Raw genomic sequence first — 27,504 nt, forward strand, 5'->3', positions numbered from 1 at the left:
TTAGATGTCAGTTTTAGACTTAATCCAGTCCCGATAACGAGTCACTTTGGTATAGACTCCAGGCTTGTTTTCTTTTCCACAGTCCATTCCCCAGCTTACTATTCCGATAAGATACCAGATATTTCCATCACGTGGTATAACCAGAGGTCCCCCAGAATCACCCTGGCAAGCGGGAAGAAAAAAAAGATCAATGTGATAAATAAAGGGGTGTCAGAAATACAAGTTAATCAGAATCTGGATGTCTAATAAATTAATATTTTAAGTTGAAATATGAAAAACAAATTCTGTTTTTACTCACCATTAATTTAATAGTTGAGGTTCTTATTATCTGTTATCTGATTATGTCTGTTTACCTCTATTAATGTCTCTTTCTGTAAGGTAGTGTGACTAAAGTTGAGGTTTCAGTTTTGTACTTGCATAGTTTTTAGTTTTGCTTGGTCTCAGCAGACAGCACAAACTCAACCTAGGTCTAAGCATCCATTTATTACATAAATGTGACCTCAAGTATCACTTCTGCCATGAAGCCTCTCCTAAATCTGTTAGGTAGGAATAATCTCATGCTTTGAATCTGAATCCCCACCTTGTTCCACCAGTTGATAGGAAGATGTCTGAGGCACTGTATCACTGTGTAGCAATAGGTTTGAGAGGAGAAAGATAGGCAAAGGACATTCCAAATAAATGTGCATTGTTGATTACACACAGGATTTTGCTCCCAAGTGAACTGGTTTGAGTGTAGCAATCAAGAAGACTTCCCTGAGGTATTTAACCCTTTCACAAATAATTTTTAATTTTATCTTTTAGCAATGAATCTATTCACTTAAAAGAAATATTATATGGAAACCCCTTCCGGATGTTTCTTTTAAATAAGAGAGATGATTCTGTTTGAAGTAGGCAGGATTCTTAGAGTCTTGTGCCTTTAAACTCTCTTCCCATCACATACTTCTTAGTACACTCTCTTGCCCAGTGGACAGAGAGTAAGAACTCTGGTCTACCAAAAGCAATCCTACTGGTCTACCAAAAACAGTTGTCCTGAACTTCTTTCCCAAAGTCCTAAATGCTAATTTAGGTTCTTAGTGTACTAGAGGTGAAGGAAGCAAGGGAGCATGAACCAACAGAATGAGAACATCTGCTCTCTTATGGAATAAATTCAGATACAAGTCTCTATCCAACAGATTCCTTTTTTTGTGGAGCTGAGTCTATTTCATATATAGAATTACTAAACCATTGGATTCAGTTTCAAATGCTATAGGTAGAAAGTTTAATTATTTATTTTCAGTCCTTGAAATAGCCCTACTTTACAATGTATTATCTTTAAATGCTTAATGATTAAAATTAATTCTCTGTAAGGACGGAGATCCAACCACGGAGATCCAACCAGTCCATCCTAAAGGAGATCAGTTCTGGGTGTCCATTGGAAAGACTGATGCTGAGGCTGAAATTCCAATACTTTGGCCACCTCATGTGAAGAGTTGACACATTGGAAAAAACCCTGATGCTGGGAGGGATTGGGAGCAGGAGGAGAAGGGGACGACAGAAGATGAGGTGGCTGGATGGCATCACTGACTCGATGCACATGAATTTGGGTGAACTCTGGGAGTTGGTGATGGACAGGGAGGCCTGGCATGCTGCGATTCATGGGGTTGCAAAGGGTTGGACACGACCTAGTGACTGAACTGAACTGAAGGTTGAGGGAAATGTAATTTATTTAATTAGTATGTGATTTGTGAGGTAACACTTTAAAATGAATGTATAGATATTTTCTCTCTTAAGTAGTATAATTCTATGTGATGTACACTATTTAAGTTCAAAGGTTCAAGCACTGGTGGGATGATGCTCTACTGGCCATGGAGACATCTGCAGGTCCCAGGCCACAGGGCCTTGCAATTAGAGGGATTAGGTACATAACTACAAAGTCTGACTATGGCTTGAAGTAATGATTGTATATCTCTCTGGTTTGGTTTCTGTTATCTACAAGAAATGCTTTTGTTTAATCAGAGCCCACCAGTTTGCAGCTGGTGATTATTCTTTACACATGGCTCTGGGCTTCCCTCGTGGCTCAAATGGTAAAGAATCCACCTGCAATGTGGGAGACCTGGGTTCAACGCTTGCATTGGGAAGATCCTCTGGAGGAGGGCATGGTAACCCACTCCAGTGTTCTAGCCTTGATAATCCCCACAGACAGAGGAGCCTGGTGGGTTACAGTCCATAGGGTTGCAAAGAGCTAGACACAACTGAGCGACTAAGCACAGCACTAGATAATAGTAAACAAGGACTACTTATTATGGCTCTTCTGTTCTCTGTAACTTTTTAAAAAAATTTCTGGTCATGCTTGTTTTTTAAAATTTTTCTCATTTTAAAAAATTTTAATTTGATATAGGAGTATAGTTGATTAATAATGTTGTGTTAACTTCAGATGTACAAGAAAGTGATTCAGTTATGCATACACATGTATCTATGCTTTTTCAAATTCTTTTCCCATTTAGATTATTACAGAATATTGAGCAGAGTCCTCTGCGCTATATGGTAGGTCCTCGTTGGTTATCTGTTTTAAATGTAACCCTGTATACTCTGCTATTCTCTCTCCTCCACAAAGTTAATGTCATAGAGTCATATAAAGTGACATTAGTCTATATTCAGTCAAGTCATCTCTAGTAACAGATTCATTTTGTAGATGTAAATGTATTCTTACTTCACAGGCATCTAGTTTTCCTTTCAAGAATCCAGCACATATCATTCCTGATGATACAGCTCCACCATATACATGAACTTGATTACAGATATCATTACTTATGATCTCTATTTCAACTTCTCTTAGAGTATTGGGAAAGGGACCTAAAGAGAAAAAAATAAACAGATGAAGAATTTCCATATTATTGCTTATGACAGTTAATTGTTGTTTCTTGCAAATGATGAACCAGTGATAAAACCTATTTCTAGAGGTAATATAACTCTGGACTCGATGACAGTGTTCAGATTCAAGTTTTATTTCTAGGGTATCTCCTATGTGCTAGGTACCATGCTTGGCACACTGACTCCTACTATCTTATTTAATCCTAGCTACCATCATCAAAGATAGGTGTGAGACTTCTTTTTTTCAGAAGAGGAAACCAAAGTTCACTGGGTTTTGAGTCTTAGCTGTGATCACATAGTTACATGAAGGATAATGTTAGATTTAAACTTGGGATTCCTCACCACCTGGGATAATCTGTGACAGTTTACCTTACCTTATCTGAAAATCTGCCTCATCATTTGACAAAGCACACAGCTATATAAGCATATCTCAGAGATATTGCAAGTTTGGTTCCAGACCACCACACTGAAGTTAATATCTCAATATAGCCAGACATACAATTTTTTTTTTATTTTATAGTACATATGAAAAGTAATGTTTACAATTTACACTATAGTAAGTGTATAGTGTAAACACTGGAATGGGTGAATTAAACTCAGATGACCCTTATATCTACTCCTGTGGAGAGGAATCCCTTAGAAGAAATGGAGTGGCCATCATGGTTAAAAAAAGAGTCCGAAATGCAGTACTGGGATGCAATCTCACAAACAACAGAATGATCTCTGTTCATTTCCAAGGCAAACCAATCAATATCATGGTGATCCAAGCCTATGCCCCAACCAGTAACACTAAAGAAGTTGAAGTTGAACGGTTCTGTGAAGACCTACAAGACCTTTTAGAACTAACACCCAAAAAAGATGTCCTTTTCATTATAGGGGACTGGAATGCAAAAGTAGGAAGTCAAGAAACACCTGGGGTAACAGGCAAATTTGGCCTTGGAGTACGGAATGAAGCAGGGCAAAGGCTAATAGAGTTTTGCCAAGAAAATGCACTGGTCATAGCAAACACCCTCTTCCAACAACACAAGAGAAGACTCTACACATGGACATCACCAGGTGGTCAACACCAAAATCAGATTGATTATATTCTTTGCAGCCAGAGATGGAGAAGCTCTATACAGTCAGCAAAAACAAGACCAGGAGCTGACTGTGGCTCAGATCATGAACTCCGTATTGCCAAATTCAGACTTAAAGAAAGCAGGGAAAACCACTAGACTGTTCAGGTATGACCTAAATCAAATCCCTTATGATTATACAGTGGAAGTGAGAAATAGATTTAGGGGACTAGATCTGATAGACAGTGTACCTGATGAACTATGGACTGAGGTTCGTGACATTGTGCAGGAGACAGGGATCAAGACCATCCCCATGGAAAAGAAATGCAAAAAAGCAAAATGGCTGTCTGGGGAGGCCTTACAAATAACTGTGAAAAGAAGAGAAGTGAAAAGCAAAGGAGAAAAGGAAAGATATCTCCATTTGAATGCAGAGTTCCAAAGAATAGCAAAGAGAGATAAGAAAGCCTTCCTCAGTGATCAATGCAAAGAAATAGAGGAAAACAACAGAATGGGAAAGACTAGAGATCTCTTCAAGAAAATTAGAGATACCAAGGGAACATTTCATGCAAAGATGGGCTTGATAAAGGACAGAAATGACATAGACCTAACAGAAGCAGAAGATATTAAGAAGAGATGGCAAGAATACATGGAAGAACTGTACAAAAAAGATCATCATGACCCAGATAATCACGATGGTATGAACACTCACCTAGAGCCAGACATCCTGGAATGTGAAGTCAAGTGGGCCTTAGAAAGCATCACTACGAACAAAGCTAGGGGAGGTGATGGAATTCCAGTTGAGCTCTTTCAAATCCTGAAAGATGATGCTGTGAAAGTGCTGCACTCAATATGCCAGAACATTTGGAAAACTCAGCAGTGGCCACAGGGCTGGCAAAGGTCAGTTTTCATTGCAATCTCAAAGAAAGGCAATGCCAAAGAATGCTCAAACTACCGCACAATTATACTCATCTCACACACTAGTAAAGTAATGCTCAAAATTCTCCAAGCCAGGCTTCAGCAATAGGTGAACCGTGAACTTCCAGATGTTCAAGCTGGTTTTAGAAAAGGCAGAGGAACCAGAGATCAAATTGCCAACATCCGCTGGATCATCAAAAAAGCAAGAGAGTTCCAGAAAAACATCTATTTCTGCTTTATTGAATATGCCAAAGCCTTTGTGCGGCTCATAAGAAACTGTGGAAAATTCTGAAAGAGATGGGAACACCAGAACACCTGACTTGCCTCTTGTGAAACCTATATGCAGGTCAGGAAGCAACAGTTAGAACTGGACATGGAACAACAGACTGGTTCCAATAGGAAAAGGAGTACATCAAGGCTGTATATTGTCACCCTGCTTATTTAACTTATATGCAGAGTACATCATGAGAAATGCTGGGTTGGAAGAAGCACAAGCTGGAATCAAGATTACTGGGAGAAATATCAATAACCTCAGATAAGCAGATGACACCACCCTTATGGTAGAAAGTGAAGAGGAACTAAAAAGCCTCTTGATGAAGGTGAAAGAGGAGAGTGAAAAAAGTTGGCTTAAACCTCAACATTCAGAAAACGAAGATCATGGCATCTGGTTCCATCACTTCATGGGAAATAGATGGGGAAACAGTGTCAGACTTCATTTTTTGGGGGCTCTAAAATCACTGCAGATTGTGACTGCAGCCATGAAATTAAAAGACACTTACTCCTTGGAAGGAAAGTTATGACCAACGCAGATAGCATATTGAAAAGCAGAGACATTACTTTGCCAACAAAGGTCCTTCTAGTTAAGGCTATGGTTTTTCCAGTGGTCATGCATGGATGTGAGAGTCGGACTGTGAAGAAAGCTGAGTGCTGAAGAATTGATGCTTTTGAACTGTGGTGTTGGAGAAGACTCTTGAGTGTCCCTTGGACTGCAAGGGACATCCTAAAGGACATCAGTACTGGGTGTTCATTGGAAGGACTGATGCTGAGGCTGAAACTCCAATACTTTGGCCACCTCATGTGAAGAGCTGACTCATTGGAAAAGACCCTGATGCTGAGAGGGATTGAGGACAGGTGAAGGGGACAACAGAGGATGAGATGGCTGGATGGCATCACAGACTCGATGCACATGAATTTGGGTGAACTCTGGGAGTTGGTGATGGACAGGGAGGCCTGGCATGCTGTGATTAATTGGGTGGCAAAGAGTCGGACATGACTGAGTTACTGACTGAACTGAACTGATAGCAAGTGTGCAACAGCATTATTCTATATATATATATGTATATATATACATGTTAATTTAAAAATCTTATTGCTGGAAAATACTAACTGCTACTTGATAAAGACTCAGATATAAGCTATACTTTGAGCAAGGACACAAACAAGATTGTAATGCCATTATAAGAGTCTATATTGTTGCTTGTATTTTACTCTTGTCTGATTCTTTTGTGACCCCATGTACTAGAGCCCACCAGGTTTTTCTGTCCATTAGATTTTCTAGGCAAGAATACAGGATTAGGTTGCCATTTCCTTCTCCATTGGATATTCCCAACCCAAGGTTGGAACTTGTGTCTCCTGCACTGGCAGGCAAATTCTTTATCCCTGAGCCCCCAGGGAAGCCTATAAGAGTCAGAAATTCAAGAGCAGATTAAATTATATGTAATAAATCCAACCAAGAGACATGGGAACTGGAAACTCAAATCAGGCTCTAAAGTTCTCTCTTTGCAGTTTATTGTATATTATTAAGTGTAGTAAAATGTAATGTCTGTCAAATTTATAAAGTCTCAGGCCCAGAAACTCTTTCATAGATACATGGATACAAAGGGCTCCTTTAATTTTTAGTATCAAGAACACCATTCAAATTGCTTGCTTAAGGTATTTCCATTTAACTGTATTCTGTACATTACAGAAAGCTTGTCATTATTAGTGTTCACAAGTTACATCCTTTAAGAATCATCAACCATAACAATCTCTGTGTACAAATGGCAACAAAAGAAAGAAAAACATTATATGGAAAGTTGTTGTTTAGTCACTAAGTTGTGTCTGACTCTTCTGAGACCCCAGGGACTATAGCCTGCTAGGCTCCTCTGTCCATGGGGTTTCTCAGGCAAGAATATTGGAGTAGGTTGTCATTTTTTTTTTTAAAGGAAAGCTATAGCTACATAGATTCCAATATCCCATAAAGAAGATAATACATACAGGCACTGTTTAATAGTAGTTTTCAGAATTTACCATTAGTTTAGTCACTCAGTCATGTCCAACTCTTTGCGACCCCATGGACTGCAGCATGCCAAGCTTCCCTGTTGATACAGGGTGATATAAACCCTATCACCAAGGGTTTATATCTTGTTTCAGCCATATTTTTTATGTGACATCTTGATTTCAGCCATATTTTTCATGTGACATCTTGATTTCATCTATTTTCTTTATTTTGATTTTGTATCTTATATGTCTTCCAACAGGGGAGAAGATCCCCTGGAGGAGGGAATGGCAACCCTCTCCAGTATTCTTGCCTGGGGAATCCCATGGACAGAGGAGCCTGGCAGGCTATGGTTCAGAGGGTCAAAAGAGTTGGACATGACTGAAGTGACTTAGCATGCACGCACGCATTCCAATGGAGGATGAGTTTTCTTCACTTGTACATTTTTACTGAGATACTCACCGTTGGCTTTTAGAGCTCCCCATCCAGTGACAAACACTTTGCTCTCAGGCAAGGCTTCAAAAGTAGCATCCGGGAGACAGACTCTGTGCACCTCATCCGAAAATATGACAGGGGCGGAGAGCTTCACCACAGCGATGTCATCGTCGCGCTTATGGGCAGCATAGTCTTCATGAATGACAACCGACTGCACCTCTCGTCTCATTAGTTGGGGGCTTAGAGTTGTTCCAAAGCTAGCTGTCCAGCGTTTGGGGTTTTCGTAGCTGATCACATATTAAAAGGATTATGATTGGTTTAGATCATTTCTGATCGGAAGTTGCCCAGGACTCTGAATGAGCATGGACATAGTGGTGGGAAAGGGCAAATTGTTTAAAGTAGTAGTTGCTTGGGATCCTCCCATTTTCTTTATTTGTGGCTTCTCCCTGGGACTGCTTTGTTTCATTTTGCTGATAATGCTTCCTCATTCTAAAATAGCTTAAAATTACTCTCCTTGAGGGAAAGTGTGTAATTTTTTTAAAGGAAACTTTATTATCACCAGTTTTGGTTGTAAAAGTAATTCAGATTAGTTGAGGAGTATACAAGTAAATAAAAATCAGACATATGTACCCACATGTACACACAGAAGTACTCATATCTGTGCACATAAATGTATGTATATTTATGGAGAGAGAAAATAGAGAGGAAAGGAGAGAGAAAAGAGAGAGCGAAAGAGCGAGAGATGGAGCCACTTTTATATTATTTTCACATCCTTCCTTTTCAGTAAACATTTTATCTAGAATATTTTCCTATTTTATATGAATTTCAATAGGTTTATTGTATCTCTTTAGTATCCCCAAGTGTTCCATATGTTGTCACCAAAAAGCATACAAATAATAAAAGCACAGCACCAGATATTCATGTGGGAAAATCAGATGTAAGTTTGAGGGTCGGGATACTATTATCTGAGTTTTATTTTAAGAAATGCACAGTATATTTCAGGAAAACTGGTGTGTGTGTGTATGTGTTTAACTTTTGGTGATGTTAACTTGTTTTTAAAGTTGAGGTTGTTAGAGAATCTATATTCAGTTGGAATTGAAAATATTCTGATTTTTTCCTATTCTGCAGTAATTGTTACTTCTAAGTCTGCTGGACAATTATGTATACCATTTTAGGGTCTAAGATGACCAATGAAAAGGGGATAATAATTACAGGATATGAAGGTGAGGAGATGAAATGGTGATCTCTGTTATATATGGAGAGGTTGGCATAGGTGAGGACTTACGAATCAAAGCAATGAGCAGCAGTCAGGAGCCACACCTCACTAATCAAAGTGGCTCCACAGAAATGAATGCCATCAACCTGCAGGCTGGCTTGCCAAGGCCAATCAGCTTTCTTTGCAACACTACCATCGGCAATTCTTTCCATGGAAGGGAACTCCCTCCCTAAACCGCAACCTGTCAGAGGGAATTAGACAGTTATTTCCAGAGTTATAAATGTGTGTGAGTATGTTTGGCACATTAAAATGGAAATGTAACCTTGCCTTACCTTAAAAATTAATCAAAACTGCATGACAGAATAATAATTATTCACACTGAAAAAAGGATTAACTTAAAAAAATATTTGATACATCTTGCAGCAATTTCACTTTACATTTTTTTTCATATTTTCTGAATTACATTTTTATAGGCAGAAGTTTACCCGAGTGATTTTTGACAATTTTGAGTGTGAAATGTACCTTACTTATAGCAGAAAAATACCATCTTTACTCTTCTAAAATACTTCTCTAATGTTACAAAAAATCATTATGCTACAATAGCATACATGTCAAAGTTCACATATTAAAATTAGTGGATGTCATTAAATTCTAAGAAAAATCTGCTTTAGCAAAATGAGCCAAATAAAAACAAATAAGATAAAATGAAAAGGGATTGTAAAAAAAAAAAGTCATCAGTGAAACTTTCTTTGCAGTAGAGCAAGTATGTCCATATAGACATTTCCGATTATTAATAGTAATTTTTTCCCCTTGGGGAGAGTTAAATTATGTGTCCATTAGAAGGTGTTATATACTTCTGGGAAAAAGTTTATATGGGAATAGTGATATTCCAGAAGTGTTTTGGGTTCTATTATTTGATTTATATGAGCTTCCCAGGTGGCTCAATGGTAAAGAATCTGCCTGCCAAGGCAGCAGATGTGGGTTAGATCCCTGGGTGGGGAAGATACTCTGGAGGAGGAAATGGCAACCCACTTCAATATTGTTGCCTGGAAAAGCCCATGGACAGAGGAGACTGGTGCTACAGTCCATGGGGTCATAAAGAGTCGGGCACGACTGAGCCACAGGCAAGAATTTGATTTATGTGCATCTCAATAATAATGTTGAACTTACAGCTGTTCAGGATATGCTCTGCTTCTACATTCTTCATAGCTGTGGGAAAAAAACAAGATGATTGGTCAGCAGTGCAACAATTATAATTTAAATACTCTACACGACATGAATATTTCTATTTTGGAGGAATTGAAAAGTCAATAAATTCTTAATTTAAATAAAATTCTACAAAAAGTAGAGGCCCAGACATAGATTAAACCCTTCTTCTGACTATATGTGGCCTCTGGGAAAATCCTGTTCATAATCCCACATCAATTAATTAAAATGGAAGTTAAACAGAAGAGGGTATAGGTAGATATCACCTCACACCTATCAGGAGGGCTAAAATGAAAAATAGTGATAACACCAAATTTTGGCAAAGATGCAGAGAAACTGGCTAACTCACATAATAGGAAATGCAAAATTGTATAGCCACTCTTAGAAATAGTTTGGTAGTTCTTTTCAAAACTAAAAATGTTTTTATCAACTGCAGTTGTACTCTTAGACATTTATCCCAAAGAATGAAGACATTTTCATGAAGAAACTTGGACATGAATGTTTACAGCAGCTTCATTGTAGAAGCCAAAAACTTGAAACTACCCAAATGCTCTTCAGCAAATGAGTGGTTAAACAAACTGGAATGCTATGAAAACTGCCTAGCAATAACAAGGAACAAACTATTGATACAATAAGGTGGATGAACCTCAAGCAAAATATGTTGAACAAAAATGGTCAATCTCAAAAGGATACCAAGTATATAATTCTATTTATGTGAAATCTGTACAATAATGCAATTACAGAGATGAAAACTGGATTAGTGGTAGTTGGGCTAGGTATAGATAGAGGAAATAGGTGTGGCATTAAAGAAGTAACACTAGAGAGCCTTCACATTTTACAGCTAAATATATTGATTCTGGTGGTAGTTATACAATACGTGATAAAATTACCTAGAGATATACATACAAATTGATGCTAAAGCTGAAGCTCCAGTACTTTGGCCACCTCATGAGAAGAGTTGAGTCACTGGAAAAGACTCTGATGCTGGGAGGTATTGGGGGCAGGAGGAGAAGGGGATGACAGAGGATGAGATGGCTGGATGGCATCACTGACTCGATGGACGTGAGTCTGAGTGAACTCCGGGAGTGGGTGATAGACAGGGAGGCCTGGCGTGCTGCGATTCATGGGGTTGCAAAGAGTCGTACACGACTGAGCGACTGAACTGAACTGAACTGAACTGATACACACAAATCCACACACAAATTAGTTCATATATTATTATGGAATCTGAATAAATTCTGTGGATTGTATTGATTTGAATTTCTTGGTTTTAATGTACTGCATTAAGGAAGGCTTGGGGAAGGGTGCAAGTGCATGAGATTTCTCTATAAATTTCTTTGCAACCTCATGTAAATCTATAATTATTTCAAAATAATAATTTAAAAGCCCATCAAACATGCTGATAGAAAGTCTGAATTATCTTTCTCTTTAAAAATAATATAACAAGTTTGATGTTTGAAGAGTATACAACAACAACAACAACAAAAAAAAGAGGTAAGGGAAAAATAGTAAGATATTACAGAGAAATATGAAGTAACTAACAAATAAAAAAAGGGTGTTTTTAAACAGCCCAGCAAATAATGGACTGAAGCTCTAAAAGGACATTTCTCCAAAGAAGACATACAGATGGCCAATAAACACATGAAAAGATAGTCAACATTGCTTATTATTAGAGAAATGGAAATAAAAACTACAATGAGGTATCATCTCCCACCAGTCAGAATGACCATTATCAAAAAATCTATAAACAGTTAATGCTGTAGAGCATGTGGGAAAAAGGAAACTCTTGCACCGTTGGTGGTAATATAAATGAATATAGCCACTATGGAGAACAGCATGGACATTCCTTAAAACAACAACAATAAAAAAAACCTAGGAATAAAACTACCATCAGTTCAGTTCAGTTTAGTCGCTCAGTCGTGTCCAACTCTTTGCGACCCCATGAATCACAGCATGCCAGAACTCCCTGTCCATCACCATCTCCCGGAGTTCACTCAGGCTCACGTCCATCAAGTCAGTGATGCCGTCCAGCCATCTCATCCTCTGTGGTCCCCTTCTCCTCCTGCTCCCAATCCCTCCCAGCATCAGAGTCTTTTCCAATGAGTCAACTCTTTGCATGAGGTGGTCAAAGTACTGGAGCTTCAGCTTTAGCATCATTCCTTCCAAAGAAATCCCAGGGTTGATCTCCTTCAGAATGGACTGGTTGGATCTCACTGCAGTCCAAGGGACTCTCTAGAGTCTTCTCCAACTCCACAGTTAAAAAGCATCAATTCTTCGGCCCTCAGCCTTCTCACAGTCCAACTCTCACATACATGACTACTGGAAAAACCATAGCCTTGACTAGACGGACCTTTGTTGACAAAGTAATGTCTCTGCTTTTGAATATACTATCTAGGTTGGTCATAACTTTTCTTCCAAGGAGTAAGCGCCTTTTAATTTAATGGCTGCGGTCACCATCTGCAGTGATTTTGGAGCCCCCAAAAATAAAGTCTGACACTGTTTCTACTGTTTCCCCATCTATTTCCCATGAAGTGATGGGACTGCATGCCATGATCTTTGTTTTCTGAACGTTGAGGTTTAAGCCAACTTTTTCGCTCTCCTCTTTCACTTTCATCAAGAGGCTTTTAGCTACTCTTCACTTTCTGCCATAAGGGTGGTGTCATCTGCATATCTGAGGTTATTGATATTTCTCCCGGCAATCTTGATTCCAGCTTGTGTTTCTTCCAGTCCAGCATTTCTCACGATGTACTCTGCATATAAGTTAAATAAGCAGGGTGACAATATACAGCCTTGACGTACTCCTTTTCCTATTTGGAGCTAGTCTGTTGTTCCATGTCCTGTTCTAACTGTTGCTTCCTGACCTGCATATAGATTTCTCAAGAGGCAGGTTAGGTGGTCTGGTATTCCCATCTCTTTTAGAATTTTCCACAGTTTATTGTGATACACACAGTCAAAGGCACTGGGCATATACCCTGAGAAAACTAAAATTTAAAAAGACTTATGTACCCCCAATATTTGGGGCATCCCCAGTATCTCTAGTAAAGAATCCACCTGCAAAGCAGGAGCCACCGGTTCAATCCCTGCATCAGGAAGATCCCCTGGAGAAGGGGAGGGAAACCCACTCCAGTATTCCTGCCTGGAGAATCCAGTGGATAGAGGAGCCTGGTGAGATACAATCCATAGTTTCGTGAAGAGTCCAGTCACTACTGAAGCAACTTAACACACACGCATGCTGCTGCTGCTAAGTTGCTTCAGTCGTCATGTCTGACTCTGTGCAACCCCAAAGATGGCAGCCCACCAGGCTCCCTCATCCCTGAGATTCTCCAGGCAAGAACACTGGAATGGGTGGCCATTTCCTTCTCCAATGCATGAAAGTGAAAAGTGAAAATGAAGTCGCTCAGTCCTGCCCGACTCTTAGCAACCCCATGGACTGCAGCCCACCAGGCTCCTCTGTCCATGGGATTTTCCAGGCAAGAGTACTGGAGTGGGGTGCCATTGCTTTCTCCGCATGCATGCATCCCCAATGTTCACTGCTGCACTATTTACAATAGCATGCAACTTAGATGTCCATCAACAGATGGATGGATAAAGAAGTTGAGATGCACATATACAACGATTACTCAGCCAGGAATGAAGGAATGAATTCGAATCAGTTGAACTGATGTGGATGAACAAAGAGCCTGTACAGAGTGAAGTAAGTCAGAAAGAGAAAGGCAAATATCATATATTAATGCATATATATGGAATCTAGAAAAATGATTCTGATGAACCTATTTTCAGGGTGGAAATAGAGACTCAGACATAGAGAACAGACTTGTAGACACAGCAAGGGAAGCAGAGGGTGGGACAAATAGAAAGAGTAGCATGGAAACATATACATTATCATATGTAAAATAGATAGCTTGCGGGAAGTTGTTGTGTAACACAAGGAGGTCAACCTGGTACTCTATGACAACCTAGAGGGATGGGATAGGTTGAGGGGTGGGAGGGAGGTTCAGGAGAGAGGGAACATATGTATACTTATGGCTGATTCATGTTGTTACATGGCAGAAATAAACAAAGCATTGTAAAGCAATTATCCTCCAATTAAAATTGATTTGAAAAAGCATATTTTTTATGAATTACATGATATTTAGATAATCAGCTTTTTAAAATTTTTGATTTATTGTCATTCCTTTCCGATTTTAACTGTTCATTACCCAAAACAAAATTTAGTTGAAAGCTACACTCAAATCTTCTCCTTGAGCTTTATCATAATCCTGTAAAAAATACCTTTAAAAGACTAAGCTTAACAGATTTCTGCTGGAATCAAGATATTCTCAGATAACTCTTTCAATATTTGTGTTTTGGAGTCATTTGTGTGTTTAGTTTCCAAGCTCTCCCTTTTTAAAAGACAGGTTAATCAATTCTCCAACTTCCCAGGATTAACATTGTTAAAGACATCAGAGAAAATCCATTTAATAATACATTACACTAATTTGCTTGTTCTCGTATGTTTCAAAATTTTTACGTTTTCCTAAAGAATAAGTTTCACTTAGTATTTTTTTTTAATTTTGTAAGTGATGGGATTCTTATTTCTAATACTTTATTTTGGAATTCTTATTTTCTCTATTTACAAATATATTCTCTTGTATTTCATAAAAGTTCAGTTTTTGTGAAATTATGTAGTTTTCAATGAATACTGTATTTTTTTAATTTTTATTTTTACTTTATTTTACTTTACAATACTGTATTGGTTTTGCCATACATTGACATGAATCCACCATGGGTGTACATGCAATCCCAAACATGAACACCCCTCCCACACAACATCCCTCTGGGTCATCCCCGCGCACTTAGTATTTTCATTTTGCGAAACAGGAATTGAGACACAAAGGTCCAACAATTTATCGGAGGCTACAACTGTTATTGCCAGGACATAGGTCTTCTGGTTTCTAAGTCATGGTTTCTCTTCCCTACCACCTACCGTCCTTCCTGGTGTGCATTCCATGCATTTTCTCTTTATATTATATGTATTTAAATGAGTTCTCTTACCCTATAAAGCGAGACTTTGTTTTTTAAATATTATATATATAACCTCTTACTTTCTAAAGCATAGTTATAAAACTCTTAAGTGAGGAAAGGAAGGATTCCAGGTTCCTCAGTGTTCTGTGGTGTCTGTTAATGTTAAAGCACTACTTTTGTTTCATGCTCACCCTGAGTTAGTTTACAGAGTTAAAGACACAACGTTTTGCAAATACCCTGTTCCTGTCCTGTACTGAGTTCTGTGCTAATCTTCTGAAGGTGATTATGTCTACAGAAGACACATTTCCTGTATTCAAGGACTTATCACTCTTTTGCAGAGAAGTACATTCTTAAAAATAATATATGAATTAATTTTCAAGCACCCTGATAAGGACAGAAGTGTCTCTGGATAAATTATGAATCTTAGGAGACCTTCCTGTGGGAATGAGGAATGTCTTAACAGTAATTTGCCTAGACAGGCAGCTGAAAATCTTTGGATGGATGGATCACCAGCAGATGCCTGCATGGACCAGTCCCCCCACCCTGATCCAGCAACTCTGTATACAACTTAAATCCACTAACATCACAGAGTGGGGGTAAGAGTGGGGGACAGACACAGAAATGATGGGGTTTCAGCTTCTAACAGTTGTCTTAATGGGAGGTCAAAATCTAAATTTTTTGAAATTAAAATTTTGTACATACCTACACCTTTTTAACAAAATATTTCTTTCAGGAAATCTTTTTTTGCTGTCTAAACCCAGTGCACTAGATTCAGAATCTACCCTATTCTGTTTGCATGACTAGCAGAACTGAACGCTGAACATCACTTACAGAGACTTCATGTCTTTATCTTCAAGCTGTTTTTCTTCTTTAGTCAAATCCGTGATGCCTTTCTCCTCTTTAACATATTATAGTATATCTGCTCTAGCCCTCTAAACAATTTGGGGAAAAAAAGTACCAAGAGAAGACTTACTGGTAGCTTGTTAGCTTTTTAATCTCATTTACACCTTAGTCTGGTAAAATATGAACATTTCAAAGTTAATTTATAGAAGGCTAACAGTAGTCTTCAAATTATAATAAGTTTTGTTTAATCTCAGACCCCAAACATTCATCACCTAGAAATATGTCTGATGTAAATAAGATGGTGTCTTTATGCCTGAGACAGGTACTATCAGGGTGTGTCATTTTTCTCTTCCTTTTATTACCTAGGCCAGTCCTATCCTACATGCCTAAAAAAGGTTATGGGAGTACAAGAAAAAATATCAGACTTCTTTTCACTGGAGCCAAATCATGCAGTACCTCACATATTGTGATATCTGTGTGCAGACCATTCTTACATTTTGAATTCAGATTGGAGAGAGTATTGCATCAGAAAAACCCAAGTACTAAATATTACCATATCAGTAAGAGAGAGTAGATTTTTATCACATGCATAACATCTATTTCTGCTTCATTGATTACATTAAAGCCTATGACTATGTGGATAAAACAAACTGGTAAATTCTTCAAGAGATGAGAATACCAGACCATTTTACCTGTCTCCTGAGAAACTTGTATGCAGGACAAGAAGCAACAGTTAGAATTGGATATGGAACAACAGACAGGTTCAAAATTGGGAAAGGAATATGTCAAGGCTATATATTGTCACCCTGATTGTTTAACTTCTATGCAGAGTACATCATGTGAAATTCCAGGCTGGATGACTCACAAGCTGGAATCAAGATTGCTGAGAGAAATATCAACAACCTCAGATATGCCTATGATACAACTCTAGTGGCAGAAAGTGAAAAGGAACTAAAGAGCCTCTTGATGAGGGTGAAAGAGGAGAATGAAAAAGCTGGTTTAAAACTCAATATTCAAAACACTAAGATCATGGCATCTGGTCCATCACTTCCTGGCAGATAGATGGGGGAAAAGTAGAAACAGTGACTGATTGTATTTTCTTGGGCTCCAAAATCACTGCGGATAGTGACTGCAGCCACTAAATTAAAAGACACTTGCTCCTTGAATGGAAAGCTATGACAAACCTAGACAGCATATTAAAAAGCAGAGACATCACTTTGCCAACAAAGGTCCATATAGTCAAAGCTATGGTTTTTCCAGTAGTCACATACAGATGTGAGAGTTGGAACATAAAGAAGGCTGAGCACCAAAGAACTGATCCTTTTGAATTGTGGTGTTGGAGAAGACTCTTGAGATCCCTTGGACAGTAAGGAGATCAAACCAGTTAATCCTAAAGGAAATCAATCCTGAATATTCACTGGAAGGACTAGTGTTAAAGCTGAAACTCCAATATTTTGGCCACCTGATGTGAAAAGCCACCTCATTGGAAAAGACCCTGATGCTGGGAAAGATTAAGGGCAGGAGGACAAGTGGGCAGCAGAGTTAGATGGTTGGATGGCATCACAGACTCAATGGATACGGATCTGAATAAACTCTGGAAGATAGTGAAGGACAGGGAAGACTGGCATGCTGCAGTTCATGGGGTCACAGAGAGTTGGACAAGACTTAGCAACTGAACAAAAACAACAATGCTTAATTAGTTCAAAAAATTCCACTAAAATATTTTTTAAACAGTAGGACATACTACTCTATTTGGATTATCATATTATCCTTGTCTTACAATTGTGTCCATACTAACCAAAGGAAGTGTTGATCATGTGGAGATTTGTTTATTATCAAGTAAATAAGAGACTTACAAATAAAAGTGATTTAATTTTATGGTTAAATAAAGATTTCTCTGTAGATGAGAAGACTGTTAAAATGATAAACTGTAACAAAGAAAGAAAAATGGTATTTCTTGCCTTTAAGATAGGGCAATGAAGTATCTATCTTCAAGAAGCTTTCATTTAATTTCAACTTCTGATGCAAAATGCTATCAGCTTCTTTTTTTATTGTGTCTGCATTGTTAGAGGTAAACTGAAATTTGAGCAATACGTTTATTTTCAAACCATTATTACTTGGCCTGAAAAATAAAAATATCAGAATAAATGAGTGAGGATGTAGCATAGTAATTACTATTTTATAACTTATTACATAAATATAGTTATATATTCAAGCAAATACAACATAAATATTGTATACTCTTCATTGTCATGGATGTTTTCCCTTTCTGTATCATATAGGTGTTAATACCTGAATTACTCCTAGTTTGTAAAACTTGATCATATTTAGGGAGGGGAGAGTATCTGAAAATGGTACAATCTTTTTTTTTCTGGACAAATAAAAGCACTTGTTAAATTCATCAACCTTGTATTTTATTCTTGATTTAAAAAATCCATTATATTTGTTTATTGTTTAAAATGTAAGTAAAACTGAGAGGAGTTTTTAATGATTGTAAGAATCTTTAACTGAAATACAAAAAACTTTTAAAAGACAACCAGTAGAATATATTTCATCACTACCCAAGTTACAGCACTCTCCCTAAATGTACTCTGTAAAGGAGAAATAACAATTAAATGCAATAATATTAACTTATTTTTACTCTCATTATATCTTAATTTTTTATATCATATCCAGAAAGCAAATAATTGAAGAAAAACTAAATAATACAAAGTTGCCTTTTCATCAAAGTAATTAGCTATAATTACCTAACATTGAAAACATGAGACTTGATGTAATGATGATTTAAACTGGATCTTTGAAATATCTCATTTATCTGAGAAAAGAAAAAAAAATGTAGAACTTTGTTAAATATGAATTTTGCACATTTTAGGGTATTACAAAAATGCTTGTATAAAATGTACAGTGATTCAAATAGTATTTACTTCTAAGTTTGTTTACAGCTAGGCCCAGAAAGCTCATTTGGGCATCATCTGGTTATAAAGGTCATCTCTGCAACTGAGTGTTGGTATTTGAATAAATTATCACCTGGTCTGAAGTCATATATTTCAACAGCCAGTACAGAGACTGAATTTCATTGAAAACTTGCTATGAATGGACTTAACAACCACTATCATTCAAACATAATTATCATCCCCATGAGTGTGATTAAAAATAAACTTTTTAGGCTTTGGTGAAAATTTATAGGCTGTGTTTTGAAACTGTGGTAAATGGGGAAGAGGAGGAAAATGTGTGTTTTGGGGAACACTTTTTAAAAATTAATATACTTATCAAGAAAAAGGCATCAAATCTTTACCTAGATTCATATAATAAAATAGTATATATTCTGCACCAATTTTTTCCCCTAAGTATTTGCTTAGAATGTATTTTTGGAAAGGCACACCAATCCTACCCAGTTGCATCCTTCAACTCATTTCATCAGCTTCTGCTTTTGGTTGGGAAAGATCTAAAGACGTATTTCTAAACCTGGCAAAGATCTGCCATCTTTGGTCAATGCTATATTCCGTAGAATCTGTGTATAAACTGAAGTCTTCAGTGAAAGAGCTAGTCTGTGTGTTTCTGTGGTATATTTTCGGAAATAAAATGTTCAGTATAAGTTGCCTAAATCGGGTCATGCACACAGTAGGTGCTTACTATATTGTATGTGGTAATGTTTGTACCTAACTAAGTTATGTCTCCAGATAAATCTAATATATATATATATTTTTGTGTGTATTTGAGCTACCTGTTTATCTCTTGGGCTTATGTTGTTCAGCATATGGTACAATTATCCTTTGTCCAATGTATTGTTCCAGTCTTCCTGAGATAGTTCGAGTTGCCAGGATTAGCAAATAAAAATATAGTTAAGCTTTAACTTCAGATAAACAATGATTTTTTTAGTATAAGCATGAAATATATACTCAGGAGAATCTGAAATTAAAATCTAACTGGGCATTCTTTGTTTTTCTGGCAACCCTAACATAACTGCAATTTTGTATGTTCTCAAATTGCCTCTTATTATAATTTAAACTCCCTCATTAATAATATTGTCAGGGTAGGAATGATGGCAGAAAAGCTCAGACTTACCTCATTACTGATTTTTCGTTTCAGGTCTGTCCTATTTTTTGAATGTTCTACTGAAAAATCAGGATTATATTCAATACTAGGGATCTGGAAGGAAGTTTGGTAATAATGAACCTTCTGATCTGGAAAGGAAAACAAAAATGGATCATTTGAGTTGTATAACTATCAGAAGGGATGATATGCAGAAAACTCCTGTAACTGACAAGTTGTTGGGAATTAAACACAACAGCTGTAGCTGTTTAACCTTTATTAAGATCACACATTCTCATAGTCACATGGTTGTCAGTTGCATCCTGACACAATTACCACCTGTTAGTGGTAACTTATAAATTTAAGCTCTTAATTAAATAATAATAGTAGAATGTATTATATTGAAAAAGCTGACCTAAAAGTTAGAATTGCTACTAAAATAACATTTTGCTCTCAGTACATTAAGTATTATTAAACCATACAATAATATATGATACGACTCTACTGCACTGTTTGAGAGAAAATATTATATGAACCAAGTCAAATTTTAAATGCTAGAAGTAATTTTTACACATAAATGTTTACATTTCCCAAATGTAGACAAATTTATGCAAATAAATATTGAATTATACAAAGTATATATACATCTATATAAATTATTGCAATAAAAATTGCATTTGAAAATGTTAGAAAAGGGTTTCTAAAATATTAAGATTTTAAAATCAATTGTCTAGGTCTTTAAATTTTCAAAATAATGCAATCAGATTCTTACCAAATACCAAAAAATAAACAGGGAGACCGATGATTACTGCTAGGACCAACACAACAGCTGTAATAATAAGGGCAATCATCCATGGTTTCAGTGAATATGTTCTTCTACCAAGAATTGCTGGCCTTTTGAGAAAGAGTTGTATGTTACAAACAAATAGAACTTAAACATTAGAATCTCAATTTCATATAGCTTAGGTATAGAATATTTTTTCTGGAATTCATAGTTAGCCCTTATTGCACTTAGTAACATTTGAATATATTTTTCTATAAAAAATTAGAAAAATACCATTAAAGGTCTCATTGGCCTTTGACTTTACATTTCTATTTTAAAAATTCAGAATTGTACTATAGTTGACTACTATTTCCTTTGTTTCTGGTTAATGATACTAGATGTTCTGAAATATTTTTGTTTTTGTAAATGAACTAATACCTCATATTTGGTTTATGTGCCTCACATCATATGAGCCTCGAAGAGTGAGGGCTTCTGGTACACTCCTTTTGTTCTAACATGAACAGTCAGACTCAGAGAGATTACTAAATCCTCAAATTGGATATTGGAGGAATTGGCACTAGAACATGGGTTTTGGGACTCTTTCACACTTCTTAAACCCATAATCCTTATTTATAAGACAAGTAATCTATAATGCATATGAAGAGCATCTGAAATAGGACAGGTTGAAGAAAAGAAAACAGAATGGAACTATAAGGAAAAAAAATAATATGTGAACCAAAATGATATCATTTACATGGTAAACAAATTAATAGTGAAAGCTTGACATTTTGGACCAAGGTACTATGTGGTGTGAGAGCCACTGGTGTTATATAATAAACATCTATGTCATAAGATGATGAGATTTTAAACTTGTGACTTTTATAGGTGATGTGGCACAGGATAAGGACAGATTTATTTGAATAAATAATCAATTTAAAGAAAAATATTAAGACAGTAATATATTGAAATATATATGCTTCCCTGGTGGCTCAGAGGTTAAAGCGTCTGCCTGCAATGTGGGAGACCTGGGTTCAATCCCTGGGTCAGGAAGATCCCCTGGAGAAGGAAATGGCAACCCATTCCAGTATTCTTGCCTGGAGAATCCCATGGACAGAGGAATTTGGTGGGCTACGGTCCACGGGGTCGCAAAGAGTCAGACACAACTTCACTTTTACTTTTCATATTGAAATATATTGAAAATATAATGGAAAGAATGAAAGTGGAATGCGAATGACTGATATCTGGGAAAATTTTGCGGAAGCAGGAAGATGTGGAAAAGCCTGTCTCCATCCTAATGTCAGGGCCCAGAGTCTAAGGACTAACTGAACAATGACAGGGTTGTGATGAACATGGATGGTCTGGGAGGATCTAATCTATGGGAGAACTGAACAGGAATATTCTTTAGGAAGTTAAAGGTACCAGTTCTTGTTCTGCTAAAAATTACACATGGAAAAGAAGAATAAGGAATTTTCTTCCCTGGAGTTGGTAGCTGGTGGAAAATAGGCCCCAGATAAAAAATTAAAGATATTAACTGAGGTGTGCCTTTTGGCATCAGCTATCTGGAAGGATTAGGGATGCTTGATGCTTTCGAAATGTGGTGCTGGAAAAGTCTCTTGAGAGTCCCTTGGATTGCAAAGAGATCAAACCGGTCAATCCTAAAGGAAATCAATCCTGAATATTCACTGGAAGGACTGGTGCTGAAGCTGAAGCTCCAAAATTTTGACCGCCTGATGTGAAGAGCCGACTCACTGGAAAAGACCCTGATGCTAGAAAAGACAGAGGGCAGGAAAAGGGGGTGGCAGAGGATAAGATGGTTAGATAGCATCACCAACTCAAGGTCACGAATTTGTGCAAACTCAGAGAGATAGTTTAGGACAGAGGAGGCTGGTGGGCTGCAGTCTATGAGGTTGTAAAGAGTTGGACAAGACTTAGTGACTGAAAAACAATAGCAACAATGTGTCTTTGTATCTGGGCAAGAAGATAGAGGCAGTTTCCCCACTCAGAACCATCAACCTGACCTCTTATAAGTATCTCAGGTAGCACCAAATCTGAGTTCTTCTGTGTTTCTGGAAGGATCTAAAGTTAAAGTTACTCTGGCCTTCTACTCTTTGGTTGGTGGGAAGAGTATTACATCTGCAAACATTTGAAGTATCAATAAAAGAGCTGGGATGCTGCTCGGGCCCAGGCAAGTGCTGCTGAATGTATTCATCACATTTATTAACAGAAGGTCGTGGGCAATCATGAACTCAGTTGAGATTTGCTGAGTTCCATCTGTGCGTCACTTTCTGCTTGAGACTCAAAACTGAATAATATATAGGTTTCCATCTTCAAAGAAGGTGTGATCTAGAAACATATTAAGTAACTACTGTAATAGCAGTGATAAATGTCATGATGGAATGATGCCTGGTACGCTGTGGAAGCTGAGTGGGTACATGGTTTTGCCTTAGAGAAGTTGTCTTGTGAACTGCTTCTTGAAGGCTGAGAAGGAAATCTGCCTGGATGTATCACAGGCAGAGGGAATAGTATAAATTAAGGTGACATGAGACAAGGACAAGAATGTCTCAAGAACATACTTGAGAAAGTAGAGTTCGTAAATGAGAACGGAGGTGAAGTTAATTAAGAGAGAGCAATTAGTTAGCTTGGTGGATATTTATTGAGCAGTACTATGTATGGAAATGGCTACCCACTCCTGTATTCTTGCCTGGGAAATCCCATGGACAGAAGAGCCTGGAGGTCTATAGTCCATGGGGTTGCAAAGAGTCAGACGTAACTGAGTGACTAACTTATTTACATATGTATGAAATGCAGGGGAACATAGAAAAGAATCTCCAATATTCCCCTCCAGGAACTTACAGTATTTTAAAGGAGGAGCGTAATGTAACACATTGTACCGGATTTGCAGAACATTTCTAATAGAATTTCAGAGAAGAACTAATGATTTTTCTTTGGAGGAAATAATGGCTGAAAAATAATGATACTTTTTTAAAACTTGAAAATGCTAGATCCATCTTCTCATTCTTTCCCCCTCTGTATCAGATATAGAAAACCATTCATAAAGAGGGAGATTGTTTTGCAACAAAATTCTCATCATCAAAATGTTGTGGTTTCCTGTTGAACTGTTTGAACTCCAGAAAATCACTGTGACTTACTTACCATTTTATGTAAGGATCACAAGTGAAAAATTGTTTGAGTTCGTTTCCTTAACCATGCAGAAAGTGAAAGTGTTAGTTGCTCAGTTGTGTCCGATTCTTTGTGACCCTATGGACTGTAGCCCACCAGGCTCCTCTGTCCATGGAATTCTCTAGGCAAGAACACTGGAGTGGGTTGCCATTTTCTTCTCCAGGGAATCTTCCCAAGCTAGGGATCGAACCCAGGTTTCCCCCATTTCAGGCAGATTCTTTATTGTCTGAGCTACCAGGAAACCATGCTGACATGCCCTAAAATATTTATTAATATATGTTTTTGTTTTAAATAAAACAATGCTTTATTTCTGATTTATTTTAGTTCTAATGGAATTTTATCTTAAACGTTGACTAATTTCAATGACTAATTTCAGTGGTTGTTTGATATTGGTAGAGATTATACCTCTTAGGTTCTTGGTAGATATTTGTTTACTAAATAAAATATTGTGTATAAGGTAGAAGCAACCCTAAACTACTAGCAACAGAAAAACTATTTTTAGTAGTTTTGCTAGAGATGAGTTACCTCAAACATGGCAGGAGGAAAAATCAGATTAAGCACTTATTTGGAATCAAGATACAATTGTACATTTTGTACTTAAAAATTGCTAATGGGCAGCTTTCTCCTCTTCCCTTCTTGGTTTCTACTTCCCCCAACCCTTCAGATACAAAGAATTTAATTTTGGTCAGACTGTTCCAATAAGGTCCAATAAACAGGTCCACTGTAGTTAGGAAAATCCAGCCTTAGAAAAGACTTTGACATCCAAACAAAATAAAAATTTAAGTGACCTCACCTTTGAGGCATTCACATCAAAGTGAAGATGGGCAGTGACAAAAGCTATCCTTTCAGCAGGCTTTAGAGAGCCTTTCACAAAGAGTCAAAGTATTTTTGAAAAGTGTCATCTTTTTAATCCCTTCTCTTGTTGTTCAGTCGTCCAGTCATGTCCGACTCTTTGCAACCCCATGAACTGCAGCATGCCAGGCCTTCCTGTCCTTCAACACCTCCCGGAGTTTGCCCAAGTTCATGCTCATTACATCAGTGATGCTGTCCAGCCATCTCAAACTTTGATGCTCTCTACTTTTGTTTAAATTCTGAGGGGGCTTATCAACCAGATTGGCTTCCCAGGTGACACTTAGTGGTAAAGAATCTGCCTACCAATTCAGGAGAGACAGGTTTGATCCCTGGGTCATGAAGATCCTCTGGAGGAGGAAATGGCAACTCACTCCAGTGTTCTTGCCTAGGAAATCCCACGGACAGAGGAGCCTGGTGGGCTATAGTCCATAGGGTCGCAAAGAGTCAGTTGTGACTGAGCACTCACAGACACATTATCCAGACTATCCCATGCGGAGGTATTCAACCAAACTTCAGAATAGAAAGAACTTAGCCTTTTCTTTTCATTATCAACCATTCTCTTTCAATGTTACAGCCTTTACCAAAGTACATCTTCAGGTTATTTCACCTTACATGGCTCTCTGAGCATCTATTATTTTTCCTGGAGTTTTTGCAAATGCTTTATTTAATCAAAATGTTTGTCAGCCAGTGAATCAATGTGCATGCATGCTAAATCACTTCAGTTGTGTCCTACTCTTTGTGACCCCATAGACTGTAAGTCTCCAGGCTCCTCTGTCCATGGGGTTTTGTAGGCAAAAATACTGGAGTGGTTGTCATGCCCTTCTCCAGGGGATCTTCCTGATCCAGGGATCGAACCCATTTCTCTTATGTCTCCTGCATCGGCATGCAGGTTCTTTACCACTTGCACCATGTGGGAAGCCCAATAATTCAAATATGAGGAATAAAGTGATTTTTCTGCACAGCAGCCACAACATGATTTGAAGGGCTTCTGGTCTCTGAGAGAGGTTACTCAGCAGAGCAGTTAAGAGAATAGTTTCTGTAGCCAGCCTACCTGAGTTTTTATCCTGACTCCCCACTGCAGGACCTTTGTGCCTCAGCTTCCTTATGGTAAGATAAAAGTAATAATACCCACCTTGTGGGATTTATTGAAAATATTAAATGAGTTAATATATGAAAAGTCACTTAGAACTGTATCTAAAACAAGGTGAGGACTTAGGAGTTTGGATTATTTTCTTTTTTTTATTATTGAAAGCAACTGAAAATGTTAGCAAGGAGTTTGTACATAAATGGAGTGGAGTGAGCTGGTGGAAAGTTTATACTAGATATTGGATGTGCTGTTCATGAAAGAAAAAAGTGAGAACTGGTGTCCAGGACTTCAGAATCTGAGTGATGACACTAGGCACAAAATACACAGAGACAGGGAAGCAGTCTGGGAGACTAGCAAAGCCCCGATTTTACCTGTGGAGAGTTCCAGCAGATAAAATCATTCTATCTGGGTTGAGGAAGGACTTTAGAGCCTTCAAGAGAAATCATAGGATTCAGAAGTAGACGCTATGTGGTGAACACATTTTGATGCTCACATGGTGAGCATCCATGAGGAAAGAATTACTGGGCAAAAATAATGGGTATGGGAAAATTCAAGGCAAGATAATACAGATAAGTCATCTAGCTGGGGTTTTAATTCATCACCTGAGGAAGATGGAATAACTCTGGAAGAAAGTTGTTATGCAAATATCCGTAGGCGGTGGTGTTATTACTCATGATAACAGTGGCTGAACAATGATAATAATGATCATTTCAATTGTACCACCAGACATTATGAGACTTTCATTAAATCTGTAATGTGGATAGACTTATTCAAAGTTGTGTAAAAGATTAAGTGATTTGCGCTTTCTTTTATGCTTCATTTTCTGACAAGCTGTGTGTATTGTTTACATAACCCCACATAATGCAAATAAGAAATATGTAATGTTTCATAGATAAGTTGATGGATGTCATAATTAAAATGTAATTAAAATAATTAGTGTATTAGTTGATAAGAGTCCAAAAGGAAATAAACAAGGTCAGAGAGTGTTACTCTTCAGAGCTCTGCTCATTAATGCAAATTTACATGGTGAAACTCTATGAGAAGCTGTTCCTTGAAGGGAATTTTAGAACACTGAGGTCCTTAAAGCCTGATGAAAACCAAAAAGAGGGCATATGCCATTGACCTGGGCTGTTGAAGAAGATTGCTGGAGCAGTACTTCCCACCCACTTTGGCTTCAATTTTTCCTGATTTCCTACTAATGTTTTCAATTAAGCATCATTTATTTTTAATCATGTCTCTTCCTACTGATATTTATGAATAAATTTTGACCTCTGCAAGGACACAGGGCTTCTCTGAACATTGAAATATGTCCTAACATGTTAGCTACAAATCCTTCCTAATGAAAGAGTTCGGTCACTATATCTGAGCATTGGGAGATAGTTTTATTTGAAAAAATAAAGTTTAAAACATGAAAAGACAATTAACTGAGGATTTTCTTGAGTCAGAAAGAATTACTGACGGAACTGTTTGATACTGCTATAGAGGTCTCATGAATGCCAAATTGGGGGGATGGTGAGAGGCAGGTAACTGACAGCTTCAGTGAGCAATAGCTCTCAGGAGCTTTTATATTTAATGAAAATACCCTTTTGAGCTTCTAGAACATTTTGGTGTCTTCCCTCCTTCTTCATTCTTTTTGTCTCTTTCCTTCCTTTATTTCTTTAATAGCTTTATTGAGATGTAATTCACATACCATACAGTTCACTCACTTAAAGTATGCAGTTCAGTTGTCCTCAGTGTGTTCACAAAAGTTGTGCCACCATCATCACAATCAATTTTCAAACATTTCATCACCCCAAACAGAAACACCAT

General features: G+C 37.5%; 1 protein-coding gene across 1 annotated transcript; it reads right to left on the reverse strand.

Annotated features, from left to right (window-relative positions):
- Window positions 1–27,504, reverse strand: LOC138442980 (transmembrane protease serine 11G-like). Its single transcript, XM_069595074.1, has 10 exons — window positions 27,402–27,504; window positions 20,586–20,744; window positions 19,847–19,965; window positions 18,529–18,596; window positions 17,743–17,903; window positions 9,899–9,937; window positions 8,798–8,969; window positions 7,540–7,799; window positions 2,690–2,832; window positions 1–162 (listed from the first exon to the last, which is right to left on the reverse strand). Exons 1-10 carry the CDS (start codon window positions 27,502–27,504, stop codon window positions 1–3), a joined length of 1,386 nt encoding a protein of 461 aa, XP_069451175.1.

The sequence above is a fragment of the Ovis canadensis genome, chromosome 6, assembly GCF_042477335.2.
Source record: "Ovis canadensis isolate MfBH-ARS-UI-01 breed Bighorn chromosome 6, ARS-UI_OviCan_v2, whole genome shotgun sequence".
Taxonomy (NCBI): Eukaryota; Metazoa; Chordata; class Mammalia; order Artiodactyla; family Bovidae; genus Ovis; species Ovis canadensis.

Excerpts from the sequence above, each read along its gene's own strand:
- LOC138442980 (XM_069595074.1), bottom strand. The coding sequence starts at position 27,504 with ATGGTGTTTCTGTTTGGGGTGATGAAATGTTTGAAAATTGATTGTGAT. Across the intron at positions 18,597-19,846 it reads AACGAAAAATCAGTAATGAG|ATAAATGAGATATTTCAAAG; the intron begins GTAAGTCTGAGC and ends TTCTTTTCTCAG. Across the intron at positions 8,970-9,898 it reads AGAGCATATCCTGAACAGCT|GTTGCGGTTTAGGGAGGGAG; the intron begins GTAAGTTCAACA and ends TCCCTCTGACAG.